General features: G+C 38.7%; 1 protein-coding gene across 1 annotated transcript; it reads right to left on the bottom strand.

Annotated features, from left to right (window-relative positions):
• Window positions 1-2,214: 2,214 nt before the first annotated feature.
• Window positions 2,215-15,095, bottom strand: RRN3 (RRN3 homolog, RNA polymerase I transcription factor; the record flags this gene model as incomplete). The annotated part of the gene is made up of 17 exons (XM_079542765.1): window positions 2,215-2,373; window positions 3,648-3,735; window positions 4,165-4,317; window positions 4,766-4,874; window positions 5,941-6,125; window positions 6,704-6,834; window positions 7,814-7,944; window positions 8,887-9,022; window positions 9,454-9,549; window positions 9,957-10,055; window positions 10,735-10,804; window positions 11,270-11,333; window positions 12,676-12,735; window positions 13,207-13,336; window positions 13,422-13,511; window positions 14,549-14,605; window positions 15,003-15,095. The coding sequence occupies 17 exons, from the start codon at window positions 15,093-15,095 to the stop codon at window positions 2,215-2,217; spliced, it is 1,851 nt and encodes a 616-aa protein (XP_079398891.1).
• Window positions 15,096-16,961: the final 1,866 nt, after the last annotated feature.

Raw genomic sequence — 16,961 nt, 5'->3', positions numbered from 1 at the left:
TACAAATAAACCGTCCCCCAGCTCTATGAAGCCTTCACCCAAAACAATTCCAAGTGGGAGAGGACAGCCAGAGCAAAGGGGACTCTCAACAGAGTGAGGAAAACAGACCACACACTCTACTTTTCTAATAACATTTTTTGCACTGTTTAGAATCAAGAAAGAAAATAATAATAGTGAAAAAATGAAAAATCTACGGAGAAACTCTTTACTGACACACAAACAATACAATAATAGCAGACATCAATTCCTTTTCACAAGGGATGTGGGGTTTGTTTGTTTATATTTTCAGCATTCACACAGAAGTTCAAATCCTGAAAATAAATACCTTTTCAGAGTGCTTCACAAGCACCTCAAATAAAACTATCTACAAATCATGCTTTCAGCTACTCATTTTCAACACTTCCAACAATCACCACTTCACGTATCAGAACTTTCATAGCTGGAAAAGCTGTGTGTCATCCACACATTTAAGCAGCAATAATGCTTACCATCTGAATACACTCACCACTACCAAGGGCCTTTATTAAGCACTGTTCTCCAGATAGGACAAGCTCAGAGATGTGTGCAGCAGAACCACTGTCAGAGGGGCTTCCCTATCATGAGATCACAGCATTACTTGAAACCAACTAAAAAAGGTCATCAGGGAACAGTTCACCGGTCATGCTTGACCAATCTGGTAGACTTCTATGATGGAGTGACAGCATCAACGGACAAGGGAAAAGTGACCAATGTAATTTACCTGGACTTGAGCACGGCCTTTGACACGGTCCCTCACCACATCCTTATCTCCAAATTGGACCACTCGATGGATAAGAAACTGGTTGAAAGGCCGCAGACAAAGGGTGGTAATCAATGGCTCTAAGTCCAGGTGGAGGCTGGTAACGAGCGGCATCCCCCAGGGGTCTGTCTTGGGACCAGTGCTCTTCAACATCTTTATCAATGACATCGATGACAGAATCGAGTGCACCCTCGGCAAATCTGCTGACAACACCAAGCTGAGTGATGCGGTTGACACGGCAGAAGGAAGGGATGCCATTCAGAGGGACCTCAAGAGGCTGGAAAGGTGGGCCCAGGTAAACATGACGAGGTTCAACACAGCAAAGTGCAGAGTTTTGCACTTGGGCCAGAGGAATCCCAGGCATCCATACAGACTGGAAGGAGCGGTCCTTGAGAGCAGCCCTGTGGAGAGGGACCTGGGGATCTTGATAGATGAAAAACTTAACATGAACCAGCAGTGTGCCTTTGCAGCTCAGAAGGCAAATGGTATCCTGGGCTCCATCAAAAGAGGGGTAGCCAGCAGAGATAGAGAGGTGATTGTCCCCGTCTACTCTGCTCTTTTGAGGCCCCATCTGGAATACTGCATCCAAGTGTGGAGCCCCCAGTACAAAAAAGACAGGGAACTCTTGTAGAGGGTCCAGAGGAGGGCCATAAAGACAATCATGGGATTGGAGCATCTACCTATGAAGACAGGCTGAGGGAGCTGGGCTTGTTCAGCCTGGAGAAGAGAAGGCTGAGGGTGACCTCATTGCAGCCTTTCAATACCTAAAGGGAGCCTACAAAAAAGGAGGGGAATCAACTCTTTGAAAGCGTCGATAACTGCAGGACAAGGGGAAATGGTTTTGAGGAAGGGAAGATTTAGGTTGGATGTCAGAGGGAAATTCTTTTCAGAGAGAGTAGAGAGGTACTGGAACAGCTGCCCAGAGAGGTTGTGAATGCCCTGTCCCTGGAGGTGTTGAAGGCCAGATTGGATGGGGCCCTGGGCAGCCTGGTCTAGTATTGAATGTGGAGGTTGGTGGCCCTGCACATGGCAGGGGGGTTGGAGATTCATGATCCTTGAGGTCCCTTCCAACCCTGTGAATCTATAAATACTGATAATGGATTTCTGGTCACACAAATCAAAAATTAGGAAGATCAGAATTTCACCCAATATGTAAAACTTCATAGAGAAATGTTAATAAACAAAAGTCTTTAAAGGTCAAGAAAAACTATTAAAAAAAAAAACAAACCCAGAAGTCATAAAAAACATTTCAATATAAAATTTGTAAAATATTACCCTATTTATTCTCTAGACTTTTCTAGCAGCATTTGAATTTATCTTAATATATCCATGGAAAACTGATGATGAAGCATTTGCCATTTCAGAAAGTCGAGCTAAAGTCTCTTTGCGAGCAAAAAATAGCACGCAATTTTCTCTTCCACTTCTAGTTCTCCAGGTCAGTGTGGATATTGCGCATGACAGTCTGAAGGAGAGCCAGTGCTGCTCACTGGGCTCCGGGTATTTGACTCATAAGAATTTGGAGTAATTTCAACCACACCCTCATTTTGAGGGGTTTCTCCTTTCAAAAAGTCATCATCTTCATCTTCAGGAGTACCCTGCATGAATTGAAAAGGATCAGTGAGAGCAAAAATACATTCCAGGTCTCTATTTGACAGAAGTAAAAACTGCTAAAACCAAAAAGGGTATTTCCAAAATAAATTCTGAAATTCATCAAATCTCCTATCAAAACACTGGAGTAAAAATCAATAAACTTACCAGTTAACAAAAGGCACCTACAAATCTACAACACCATATTTTTCCATGTTATCATAGAAAGGGAAGAAATGAAAAACTTAACGTGAGCCAGTTGTGTGCTCTTGCAGCTTGGAAAGCAAATGGTATCCTGGGCTCTCAGGAGTGGCCAGCAGGGACAGGGAGGTGACTGTCCCTCTCTACTCTGCCCTCATGAGGCCCCAGCTGGAGTACTGCATCCAGGTCTGGGGCCCCCACTACAAGAAAGACAGGGTACTAGAGGAGGGCCACGAAGATCATCAGAGGGTTGGAGCACCTATCCTATGAAGACAGGCTGAGGAAGCTGGGCTTGTTCAACCTGGAGAAGGCTGCAGGGTGACCTCATTGCAGCCTTTCAGTACCTAAAGGGAGCCTACTAACAGGAGGGGAGTCCACTCTTTGAAAGGGTCGATAAGGCAGGAAAAGGGGAAATGGCTTTAAGTTGAAGGAGGGAAGACTGAGGTTGGTTATCAGGGCCAAGTTCTTTACCAAGAGAGTGGTGAAGTGCAGGAACAGACTGTCCAGAGAGGTTGTGAATGCCCTGTCCCTGGAAGTGTTCAAGGCCAGATTGGATGGGGCCCTAAACAGCCTGGTCTAGTATTAGATATGGAGGTTGATGGCCTCGCATATGGCAGGCGGTTAGAGCTTCATGATCCTTGAGGTCCCTTTCAACTCAAGCCATTCTACACTTCTGTGAAATACACAGTTGACCAAAAAGTTGAAAAAGGATAGACATTCTGCAAGAAGGTAAACAGACTATGTAGAAGCAGTGGAAGAACGTGGGATGTACTACAACTGTCATGATTAGTTAGGACGACAAGAGAATTATATGTACACTCATTATGAAGCAACTATCTACAAAGCAGATTGATCCCTGTAACAAGACTGCACATACACCACGTGGATGCTCCTAACAGTTGTGTCCATACACACTCTTCCATAGAGAGGAAAAGTAAGGTTGGATCAATTTTTTAAGTTTTCTATCTGATTCCAGTCACTGTCTATCATGTTTTCTATGCTTATAGTCACTAGCTAACCAATTAAGCAAATGAAAGCAGCTGACAGAGTGGCTACTGAATTGCATTTTTTAACAGATTACCCTTTTAATTGGCTTCTTCAGATTCTCTAAATCTTCAGCACTCAGTTCTTCCCAAAACTGATAAAATGGATCAATGGTCTTCTTTGATCTGAAAGTGGAATTAAAAGACAGTGCGAGTTATTTTATTCAGTAAAATGGATTTGATTTTAACAATCCAATATAAATGGTTGGAATTCTGATAGCCATCTTCAGGATTTCACAAACAACTCTGTCCCTATATAATCTCCAATTAATTCCATGAAAGATTACTCTTTATCAGCTTTGCTGATAAACATAAATTAAAATTGTTTGCTTAAGGAGTTCTGATACAATTAGGTCTTCTAATCCCTAGTTAGACATTTTCAACAACTACACTTGCCTCAAATTCCTTTCCAAACTTTTAAAAGATAATCACAGATTAAGATACACAACATAAGAAGTACTAAAGCTCAGGTAAGAAAATCAGTTTTGTTTCTTCCAGATTTTAGCTTATTATTTGCTACAAGACAAATATGAACTGTCCATTTATCAACTATACCTTTTGAGCATATAGGGATCAAAGGGGAAGAAACTGTCAAGTGGGTTAGTGCACATCTGCACAAAGTCACCCCCAGTGCCACTCCGAACAACTGGTATAAACTGCCGATTGTTTCTCTCAATAATTGTGTAGCAGAACACCAGCTGGTACTTCCTTTAAAAGATAATAAGGGAAAGATAAGCATTTCTAGCACAGAGATTGCAAATGTTTCAGAAGACATTCACATACAAAAGTCATTTTTAAATAACATCATTTCTACCTTTCATTTTGGAACTGGTATTAGGTGTTTCCAAGACAGCCACAGGGGATGTACGTTAGAATCTATTCTCTTTCTCTGCACTCCTGCAAGTTTTACTCCAATTAGAACCATACTGGCACCAATACTTGAACAGTGAAACAGTTTTACAGTATTGTAGGATTCAATTGAAACTGAACCAGAAACGAACTTATCCCACGTAGAACATGGGCAAAATTCTGTGTTCTCTTGGATAACAATGAATACTTCGTGTTACATATCTTAAGTTCTAAATAACTGCTGTTATTATACACACACATCCATAAACTGGTATCTAGATGAAAACAAAGTAAACAAAAAAGGTACCTTGTAATGGCAGCAAACAAGTTTACAACAGAAGGTATACATATCTTCAGAGGGTTTAGCTGACACATGACAATGCGCTCAAAATTTAAACTCTGCAGATATGACAGACCTTCAAAATAAGAACAATTATCAAATAAAGCTATTATATAGAGGTTATACATCATATAAGCTTAGCTGAATTTTTAAGAATTTCCAGTCTTATCACCATGCACAAGATCAGATAAGCAAATTCTACATCTCTCTATTAGAGTAGTGATCTAGCCTACAGCTTGTTGAATAGAAAAGCTATTCCAATTTACGGCAGATTGCCACAGCTGAGAGACCCTTCCAAAGACACTACATTTACATGGGAACTGAGAAGGACAGAGACTTCATGGACTGTTATCAACTGAAGACCACACTAGTTCAACACAGCTGGAATTCAAACATGCTCAGCAAGCAACTGGGGCCAGAAATCTAAGTTAAAGAGTTATCTGCACTGCTTTCATTGCTGAAGAAAAAAAAGGTTATTTAGGTTGATAGCCCAGGTGTGTAAGCTATCTTTCTTATCTTACCATTTAGAGTACAATGTAAATCTGTCAAATACTTGACTGAATTTACCATCAAAAACTGTCACGGAGTTGATCAGATCAATCTATGTCCGTGACAGGGGCGACAGGCCTCTGCCCTCCCCCCCCCACCCCAGTCCCACAAAAAATGGGAAGGAAGGAAGGGAGGAAAAGAGCAGCGGCAACAATCTATGGAGGAAAACTTATTTTACTATAATATCGGAATACAAGATAACACAATATATACAATTTAATTGAAATTGAGATTAATAAATCAGACAAGATGAGAGAGAGAGTTCCCGGGACCGATTCAAACCTGAAAAGCTTGGAACGGCTAGGAAAGCACCCTCCAGCACCCACTGCAAGGCAGCAAGAGAGCGCCCCCCCCACCCGGAAGGGCCAGATCCCGTGACTGCTGTAATGTACAGGGATAGGTACTTGAATTGGGGCAGTGACACTTTAATGCCCTGTACACTACATGATGTTTTGATGTGGAATACTGAAACCCAAAAATAAAATAATAATAATAAAAAAAAAAAAACAGAAAAACATAGAACCATGACAAAAACAAATCCACAGTAAATCTTGCAAATGAATCCCAACACCTTTCAAACCTGTTATACTCACCTTTCCTTAAGTTTCCATCCAAAAGTTGCTTATGACGGAAAATAAGCGTATAGAATGCTGCCTGACATGCGGAATAAAATGGCCCATGGAGAGCTACATCACAGTAAGCATTAGCCCCTGTATCCTGATTATCAATGTATTTATGCATCCAATTAACCAGCAGATCCAGGCATGCTTTTACTGTGCTATAATGAAGAAAAATAATGTGTAAAAATAGATTCTAAAATGGCATAGAAAAGATGTTGAACAAGTATTCAAAGATCTCAGTCACAAAACTGTAATTAAGAAAATTATCACTAGAAAAAATAGATTCTGTTATGAGCTTTCTTCTTTATATCAGCAAGAAACAAATCAACATATCAGTACTGAAAAGCCCAGTGAAAGCACAAAATGCCAGGAGATGAATCCAAGAATGCACACTGCACGGACATGTGCAACAAACAATATAAATGCTGAGCTATAAGCAATGTCCAACAAGTAATTCCAATATCAAATTAAATTTACCATTAAAGTCACTGAGCTCACACCTTTAACAGCATAAAAATACAGAATACATAAATACAAAGATTTTCATCCTTTTGCTGAAATATTTTCAACATGCACAAAAACAGCTGAACACGTGAGTTTCCTGTCTCAGAATCCGTATAAAATACTTAACACAGATCATTAAAAATATATTTCTGAATATCTAATATACTGAGTATCTGTAACTCAGCCCAAAGTCAACATAACCTATCCATGCTCTTATATCAAAACAACATACACAACTGGAATAAATTTAGCTCTTGCTAAGAAGCTGCCAATGTAACTCCCAGCAGTTTGCCTGATCACCGAAGGATTATTTGGATCTTGCAGTTTTTTCCAGAGATGGTCTAAAAATGCCTCAGCCAATCCCTGAAATGAAGATATACAGAAAACATGAGTTGTTATAGCAATGACAATAATATATTTCTAATATTCAGTTCCAACAATTTCCACAGTCAAACCATAGAAGTCTTTAAAAACATTAACAAGGGTAACAGGAAGCAACTGTTAACTGCCTTTGTAACAGAAGGAATAGGGGTTATCCAATGAAAACAGCAGGAAGTTGAACTTTGAGAAATACAGAAAGTGGTTCTTCATTGTAAACAGTTACATTCTGGGACTTGTTGGCACAGGAAGATCACAATATCAAAATCTGTATCACTAAAAAAATTTAAAAAGCAATATGATATCTTCCCCTTGAATTTGCCCATCGCACAATGCTTTGCGATGGAATGTCACTTCTGTTCAGGAAGTTACTGAACTATTGTTAGAGGCTGAAATGCTATTCTGACAATGCTCGCTATACTCAAGTATTCTTTGCAATGCATCTGCTATTCACTGTCAGAGTTCAAGGACAATGCTAAATGGATCTCCAGCTAATCTTATGCCAAAAGTACGGATGTTTTTGTTTTAGAATGTTAGAGAAAGAACAGCATTTTGCCTAAGAGATGGGAAAATGGAGGGTGCTGAACAGTAAATACAAATTCCAAATTGAAGAGCTAACAATGCACTCAGTTTTTGGATGCCAATCAAATTTGCAAGAGCACTATGCCTTAGGTTTAAAAGTCCAACTGACTTCTGCAAAAGACCTCTATTACTGCATTCCTTCACAATGGGCTGGTTTTGAGCTGCTTGACATTTATGAACAGCATGGGGAAGGCTGAAAATATAGCAGGATTTGAATAAAGGAATAACAGAAGGGGAGGAGAAAAAGGATACTAGTAAGTCCTGATGTATAATCTTCAGAAAAACGTACAGTAATAGTAGAACTATAGGGAAAAAAGCAACTAACTTTTGTAGAAAAGCCAAAGTATAAAGACACATCATTTTAAGAACAGTTTCTACTCACCAATTTTAAGCTACAGATGTGAAATATGAAATACTGTACATGACAAGAAGCATGGGTTGGTAAAATGAGCTTATCAAAAACAGAAACGAGATCCCGATACAAATCCTTTGTCTTGTTGATATCAAGCTTGCCTACACAGCAACAAAAAGAAAACAAAAATGAGTCATATCAGGTTTTTTCCTGCCCTCATGTTGTGAAAATGGTATTTCTATCTTTCTGAATCAGGAAGAAATATGTTTAAAAAAAAAAAACAAAAACCAAAAAAGCCACTGACAAGCTAACTTGTAAGTTTACCTGGCAACTAAAATAAAATGTTTGTATTAAGACCTTCCAGAATTTCAGTTATTCTTCATATAAACTAATGTAAAAAGAAGTAAATCCATGAATGTAAGCATGTGCAATACTGATAGACTGCAAAATTTGAAATAATGTGCTACTTCAGAACAGGCAAAAGAAAACACTAAGAAACAAAACTGCCTCACTAATATGATAAAGCAATTTTCTAAATATTCTATTCTAAATAAGTCTAACATTCAGCCCCCCTTAGTAAGTGCCAGTGTAAGATTTGTGTTTCTAATAAATAAATAAATAAATAAATAAATCAGGTTTTTCCTTTAGTACAAGTCCTTTACCAATTTCAACTGGTTCTTCTAACCTACTCCTTGTGTTTATGCTGTTCAAAGAATCCACAGTTCTAATTCTCAAAACAGTACAGCAGAAAAAATGATAAAATACTTTGGTTAATTAGAAAGTATTTCTGACCCACAGAGAAGTTTAGTACCACGATGAGAAAAGAAAACTATTTACTCTTATACCCTGACACACTACATTTTGGGTACAGTGCCATATTTATACATTCAAAATGTCTCCAACTGAAGATCAGGCTGTTAATGTCATAAACGAACCTGTGCACCTTCAGCCAATAAACACTGGCCAAAGCCAGGAATGTGCTAATAGCAGAACTCTACCACTAAAGGATAAAGGCTTGCTTTCTCCTGCTGCAATTCAAGAGAATTCCTCTTATGTTTTTCTTATTTGCTAGCAAAACAAATTTATTGTTCCTGTATTCTTACCATCCACATGGCAAATGTCTTTAATATAGGCAAACAGAATGGTCATCAAAATATCCAGTCGCTCTGCAAGTGGATGGGCCATTCTCTCACTACTGGGAGAGACAACTTTGTTTTCTTTTCTTTCCTCATCTTCCTCCTGGAAGATGTCATAAATGGTAACTTAATTACAATTATATAGAGAAAAATGAAACTAAATCTGTACGTTCACGGTGAAGTTTTTGTTGTTGTTCTTAAAAGCAGTAACTATACAGTTCAGTCTAAGCAATTTTTGTAAACTAAGTCAATTACAATTAATAAGCTTTACATACAACTGCTTGTATTTTTTTTGTAGGAAAACTGATGTACTGTACATATTCTGGATATTTATATCATTAAATTCAGCACATGGAAAAGACATTAATCATTTGTCAGCTACTTAGGCTTGAAACTGTTTAATTTTTCCTGTTTACAGAGCAGCATCAACAAAGCAGCAATGTATTATTACGCTTCAGTTTCAGAAGCATAAGGTGTAACTAAGAAAATTTTTGCCTCAAAGGTGAAAATTCTACTAAAAAAAAAATAACCAACCATGTCAAAAAGTCCCTTCTCTGTAGATTTTTCCTCACTATCAGAGTTATTAGCAGCTTCTTCAGCATCTTCAATATCTTGCTGGGGTGTACTAACCTACAAATAAGAAATTAATTTTTATAAGACCATGACAGCAATATGAAACATTCCTGTTTAGAATCATACAATGGTCTGGATTGGAATGGTTCTTTAAGATCAACTAGTTCCAAGCCCCCTACTATAGGCAGGGACACCTTCCTCTAGACCAGATTACTCAAAGTAGTAAAGATTTTTACTCCCCAACCCCTCCCAGCCCACGATTCTCTCCTCTATTCCATAAGAAAGTCAAGGGCTGTGAGCAAACTGCTGTGTGCTGCTTAGCTGTCTGCCATGTTAAACCACAATAGCCCTATACTGATGATCCTGAGTTTGTGAGTACTACTGGAACGTATTTTCGTTAAGCTTAATGCTGAAGAGTATTTTAACACCATTCCTCCTTGAAAGATGATACAGAACAAACTTACATCCAACTTTAATAGCTTTTCAACAATGAGTTCCAGAATCTGAAGCCTTAATGTTGGAAGGTACACTGTAACTCGTAGTAGGTTATGAACATAACATTCCTGTAACACAAAATTAAGAGATATCTATAAGAATGTTAAGTGAAAGTTTCATTCTCTCAAGGATTTTTACAAAATACATTTCCTAACTTGTCATTTAAAGAGACAGATACAGGTCAAAACTAATTTTTTTCCAAGTATCTCCAACAGAATGACTATTTCCAGCTTGCTTTCCACCACACAGGAACATCATAACAGAGATGTAATAGAACAATGTAGTACCCTACCCCTACTGGATTTCATCTATATCATCCATCTTTCTGTCTGCTTATCAAATTCCTTGTTCTTCCAAAGAATACTTTCCAATTTTTACACTGAGACAGGTATCCTACATTCTCCTTACTATACAACTCGGAGACTTATCGTCAAAGAAGTTCATCTTGTGCACTGATTAAGGAAACAATCATGTGGAAAAAGATATGCAATTATCTCATTAAAGAGCTGCATAATGCTTATGCACAGGGAACTCAGGCATGTTTGGACAACCTTTCAACAAACAGACACACATGGACATTCTTGTAAAAAAAAAAAACATGGACAAATTCTTGTAAAAACCCAAGATTTTTAAACACCACATTCAAAAATCTGCATAAAATACCACCAAATTGATTGTTACACCATAGAATGTTTTCCTATACTAAAAAGTGAGTGAACAAATAAATGTAATATTCACAGTTCTTACCAGAGTTCTTTCTGATTTATTAATGAAAGGAAATTTTTCCACAAGTATTGGCATAAGAAACTGCAGTGTTCTGCGTGGGGTGGAGAAAAAAAATATATATATAGGTTGTTATCATGAGAGCAAGCTCCAGCACTATAAAAACAGACTGGAATCAGTTTATTATTTCACAGTAATCTTATTTTAAGATAAATAATTATATATAATTTTTTCTATTATTGCACAGGTAATAAACTTTTACTGTGGCTTTGTTAAAAGCTACTTCAAGCGTGCTGCTATAAGCAGGACTTTCCTTGTGTTTGCTATTATTATTAACAGGACTCTCAGCTGCTGATGTCTATTAACATTTCACGATTGGATATAACATTCTATCAGTTACAGAATGTTACGAAATGTCACACAATTAAATTAAGCACTGTATTTCCAATATGGAGGGGGAAAAAAAAGACCTGTTTACTATCTTTATAACCAAGCTTAATATCTGTATAAGAAAAAAAAAAAAAAAAAAGCAGATGAAACCAAAGAATTAAATACTCACGAAGGAACATATTTTGCAACAGTCTGCAATGCTCTGTGACATGTATCAAAATTTTCAGAAAGGTCTAGAGAAAGAAGAAGGTGCTATTATCCATTTGGTTGCAGAAAGCTAACTCAGGAATCAATTAAAACAGTTCATGTCAATTAAACATTTTAAAGATCCCCAAGGAGACTGTATTCACTGAGATTTTGTTGTTGGCTTTTTTTTCCTTTTTTTTTTTTTTGGCATTGTTTTTGATTTTAAGTTGAACTGCCCAACTACTAAAGTTACCATGAAAATTAACTCCAAATACAATTTAAGTTATCCCAACAAAGTCTTAATTTGCCACCATCACCAAAGCCAGGTACTGTTGCCATACTACTTACACCGAATGCCTAACTTGGAAACCCAAATTTATACACTCCCCCCTCCCCCCCCCAAAAAAATTAGAAAACATGTTAAAAACAAGTGGAAAACTAGATAAAATAAAAAATTATGCCTTATTTGCAAGAGTTAAAACAAAAACACAAATAATAATTAGGCTTTTCTAGCAATAATGTGGTGAGCTGCCTTTATTTTGGGAGATGGTTTTAAACTGGAAGAGAGCAGATTTAGACTAGCTATTAGGAAGAAATTCTTGACAGTGAGGGTGGTGTGACACTGGAATAGGTTGCCCAGTGAGGTTGTGAATGCCCTCTTCCTGGAAGCATTCAAGGCCAGGCTGGACAGGCTTTGAGCAAGCTGGTCTAGAGGGAGGGGCCCCTTCCTACAGCAGAGGGTTTGGAACTAGATGATCTTCAAGGTCCCTTCCAACCCAAACTGTTCTATGATTCTATGATTTTTTTTTTCCTTTAAATCCTAACAGTGTCACAAGTGAACACCAGAAGAGTAGTTGCGTCAACCCAAGCTGAAGAGAAATTTATTACAGCATTCAAGATACAAAGACACAGATAGCTAAATATCTTTTAAGAATTCAATTTGTCTAATCAATACACAAATCATTTTCATTATTTATATCAATTGTATTTGAGTTTACTACAAGCAGACAACAACAAAAGGCCTTAAGAATTTCCTAAACAAGCCAGTTTCATTGTGTAAATAAAATGAAAGCAGACCACTCCTCACCATCCCTTGGCTTTGAAACAATCTAGGACTAAGAATGTACTCCCAAATGCTCAGCCTGAATCTTAAAAATAGTGCAGCAGCAAATAGCAGTATTTTGCAAGTAACAAGGATTGAGTCACAACACCATTGATTCAAATATAAAAAAAATTCCTTACTAGGTAATTTAAGGATGTACTGCTTCCTAAAGTTTTGTACTGACTCCTGTAAAGTAATTTTGCAAAAATAAAGAAACATGCATTATATATTTCTTTAGTAGAAGTATTACAAAAGCATACATAAGCCATATTTTCTTCTATACTCACTTTCTTCATCATCATCAGAATCTGAAATGTCCACATCATCTTCTCTGATGGTTATTCGAGCTACCAAAAATGAGATCGTTACTGGAATACTCATGAGGAATTTATGAGGTAACAACTCCAATACTAAATCAAAGTGCACTGGACAGCAGTCTTCAGTGTGACTAAAACACCAAAATTATCCACAAGAGTTTCTCTAAGAACAGTCAAAAACATTGCTTTAATCAGAGAACCAGGAGGTTCTTGATCATCTGATATGATCATCATTAGAGCTTCTGTTTTTCAGTAGTAACATTACACAGTTCTTTCCCTTCCTAAACTTCTTCAATAAACAGGCTCCGTTAAGAGTTTTAATAACCCTTTAGACTAGATCTTCTGAAGTCTAGGTACATAAAATGGTCGGTATTGCAATTCAGTCATTCAAGTTAAATTAATCAACAGAAAACAATTAGATTGTAATGTATTATACAGAATTTATATGCAAAATAATTATTTTGATAAACAAGTAAGAATATTAAGAGGAAAGTAACTTACGAGGAACGAACTGGGATACAATCATGCTCAGGCATGGCCTAAGATGGACAGTTTGTGCTGACACCAGATTGCCAAGAAAACCCAGATATTCTTCCACTACCTCTCGGCTTCTTCTCAACCATGGTAGTTTCTGAAAGTAAATAAAGACCAAGGTGTCAAACAGATGTTTTGAGTACTACACTCTTAACCTGCCTATATAATAAATGAGTATTTACCAGCAAAATGCTGACCAGTTGCTCAAAGTCCTTGGTCAGATATGTGACAGAAGATCGAAATTCATGCAGCCAGTTAATGATCTGTGCATCCTTAATATAAGTAGGGAAAAAAATAACAAGCCTATTTTAGTAAACAACAGGACCAAAAACGATAAGATTTTTTTGAATACCAAAGCCCATAGAATCACAAGTCAAAGATTAAGACACTAAATTGAAATTATTTTCACACAATCATAGAAGGAATTTCTTGAACTCGCACCTTCACCGATGAAAATTCTTTAACACAACAATACACACTCGCCAAACAGCAGGGAAGTTTAAGTGACAAACTGAGTAAGGTATGCAAACCTCATTAACAAAGAACGTATCTGTGGCACCTAGAACCCTACTTTCCTTTTGTATTTGCTCTTAGTTTAAGCAGAGGAATAGTCAAGTATTGAAGTAAGAACCAATTCCACAGAGAAATTTTTATACTGATTTTGGTCATACTCCCCAGAAGTTCTGCTAAAAAAGATGTATTTTACAGAATACTCTATTTAGAAAGAAAAGGAAATCCAATAACATTATCCTTCCTGCAGCATTCTTCTGACAACTGTGTGACTTAATTAAAAGATAAAAAAAGGAAAAAAAAATACAAAAACACCATCGATACCCACAGCTGTAAGAAACAGCCCTGAAACTACTCCTCTAACTGCTAGATACATATGAATCTTAATGCTTAATTAACTAAGTTCTTAGTGAGAGCTGAGGGAGGCAGTAACTCACAACATAAAGGCATTGACAGTCAGCAGTTATGGTTTTATCTATGTTACGGAATCCGTAGAGACAGACCTAGAAAGGTGACATCTGGAAGAAAAATCTCACCAAAAAGCACAGTTTCTCACTCTAAAGCAAAGTCAGTAAGCATGAGACAGCATTTATTAGGTTTCTGCATACGAGATATGTGTCTGCTCATAAACACACAATAGCTGCTTTTCATTACTTCTGACAGTTTCTATGAAGCAAAAAGCAGTTATATGTTAACCAATGCTTAAAACAAAGGATTTGCTTTTAAGCACCAGAATGGCTTGTGTGGTGACACTCAGACAGCTGAGTGTTAAACCATCGGCTCCATGCCGGCAACTTACCTTTATGTCAGGATCTGACAGCTGATGCTTTAACAGCTCGAAGTCAGTGGTTTCACCCTGGCACGGGAAAGAAAAATAAATTATGCTCATTATTCTTCTAGAAAAAAAAAACATACAAAAAACATACATAAATAAAAAAAAAAAAAACCACCATGCTTCATTAACATATCTCAATAATCTAAGAGCATTTAATCACAACGCAAAGAAACCGAGTGGCAAAGCACGAGAGGCAGCGGCAGCAGAATGCGCCCCCGAGAGGCGGAACAGCCCCCCCGCAGACATTTGCGTCCCAGCTGCTCCACACAAGCCCGAGCTCGCGAAGAGTTTCCACTGGCACAGCAGAACCACCCGGCACCAGCCCGCAGCCTCCGAGGCGGCAGAGCCAGGTCAGCACGAGCTTTCACCGGGACACGCCGCCCGCGCGGAGGGCCCTAGCCCCGTGCCGCGCACTCACCCGTTCGTACTTCAGCAGGATGTCCGTCAGCGTACCCCCGAACCGCACTGTCTTCTTGGGCGGGGAACTGATGAACTCGTCCCCCGCCAGCATGGTCACGGCTCCACGCGTGAAGAAAAGCGAAACCGGCTCAGCCCCTCCAGCCCTCGCACTGCACTTCACCTCGTCTCGCGGACGGCGACGTGCTCCGCTAGCGGCCCAGGCGGCCCTCCGCGCCACGCTACCACACGGCGCAACCGGCAGAAGGGCGCCCGCGCCCCACCGGAAGCGGGGACCGCTCCTCCCCTCGCGCCATAGAGAGGCGAGGCTGGAAGGGCGGGAACGACTCCGGCGGAGGTAGCGCGGGAGGACCGAGGGAGGCGCGGTTGCTGCTACAACGTAGGGCTTCCTCGGAAAGCAAAGGTCCAGATTTGAGCGCAGTGTCACGCTGGAGCAGTCATTTTACTGAGAGGGGGAAACAAGCAAACAAAATGCAGTGGAACCCTGACGATCCTAACAATGGAGTCACGCTGAAGAAGACCTGAATGCCATCTGAACAAAACAGAATTTGATCCTGGGAAGCTATCAGGCACCTGATAGGACCAAAAGATGGTTGCATCTTCCAGAAACTTTTCATCTTTGCCATCGTTCTCCAAACACGCTCAACAAAACACCCCATCGACATTCCTGTCTCAGTGCAGGAACAGCTTCTCCTCTCCCACCACTAGGCACTGCATGCATAGATGGAGTCCCATTCCTCAATGCTCTCAAACATATTCAGTTGAAGGATATAACCATAATTCAAAAGGAACTAAAAAAGATGAAAACGTTGATTAACTTTCACAGAACACCCTGGAAAAGTACAAATGAAAACACATATATTCCTTTATAGTTCGTAATGTTCAGAGTGCTCTCAACCTTCATCAATTCAGCCAAACACTTCACTGTTCCGTAGCTCACACAGACGAGCTACAGCAACAAAATGACTAATCTCAGCCCTTCTCCAGCTGTAGCATCCGCTGATCCTCTGGGTTGGCCACCTCTGTAACAAGTAGCTCATCCTCAACAATTTTCCTCCCTAGAAAACCCATCAGTCCCATCAGAGATTGTTAGAAAATTCGTTAGTAACTTTCATTTAGTTTCTCCATGGATAAGATGTTCCTATTGAAGGAAAATAAGCCATGCATATAGCGCATATCTAAAGAACCTAACAGCAAGCATTTAACCCTGCTGTGTGCTCATACATTAGAGAGTTACACGATCCTTTAGTACTCACATCAGGAAGTATTCTTTTAAGCTAGCATTAAGGCTTAGCCAGCTACAAAAGACTGGTGTATAGGCAACAAGAAGCTGAAACTTGGTTACAGGAAACGTTGGCTGTATTTGAACAGCCAGAGACTGGCCTTTAGGTCTGAGGGAATCTAGACATAAAGCTGTGTAAAGCATGCAATTACACACACTCCTATGTGTGTGCAAGTTCTTTGCAATCAACAGTGTAAATGTTCCTTGCATGGACTTTGTGCTGCATTGAGCTACAACTGACAAGGACACCAGGAAATTAAGATAACACTAAACATCTGTTAATGTTTAACTGCTAACAATCAAGTTGCCAGCTTCTATTTAGTATTAATCTTTGTTATGCAGAATGCAAACAATAGGCTGCATGAGAGAGTAACTATTTTATATTAAAAAATAATAATAAAAAAAACCAACAAACTCAAATCATAGCTTATAATGGCACTGCTCCACAGCAAGTACTTTTTACCTCTTTGTTTAGATATACATCATTAGTAACATCATGGTACTCCTCTATGAAGAACACATAATTTTTATTTTTTTTATGTGCCAGCTCCTATATTTAAAATTAAATTGTACATACTATTAATAATTGTAAACATTTGAATCTCATATAATTAGAGCAACACCCTCTGCAGCCAAATGACATTCTAACAACCATCCATCACAATCACTAAGTATCTG

Source organism: Tetrao urogallus (assembly GCF_951394365.1).
Source record: "Tetrao urogallus genome assembly, chromosome: 15".
NCBI classification, from domain to species: Eukaryota; Metazoa; Chordata; class Aves; order Galliformes; family Phasianidae; genus Tetrao; species Tetrao urogallus.
This window is presented reverse-complemented; position numbering and strand designations above follow the sequence as displayed.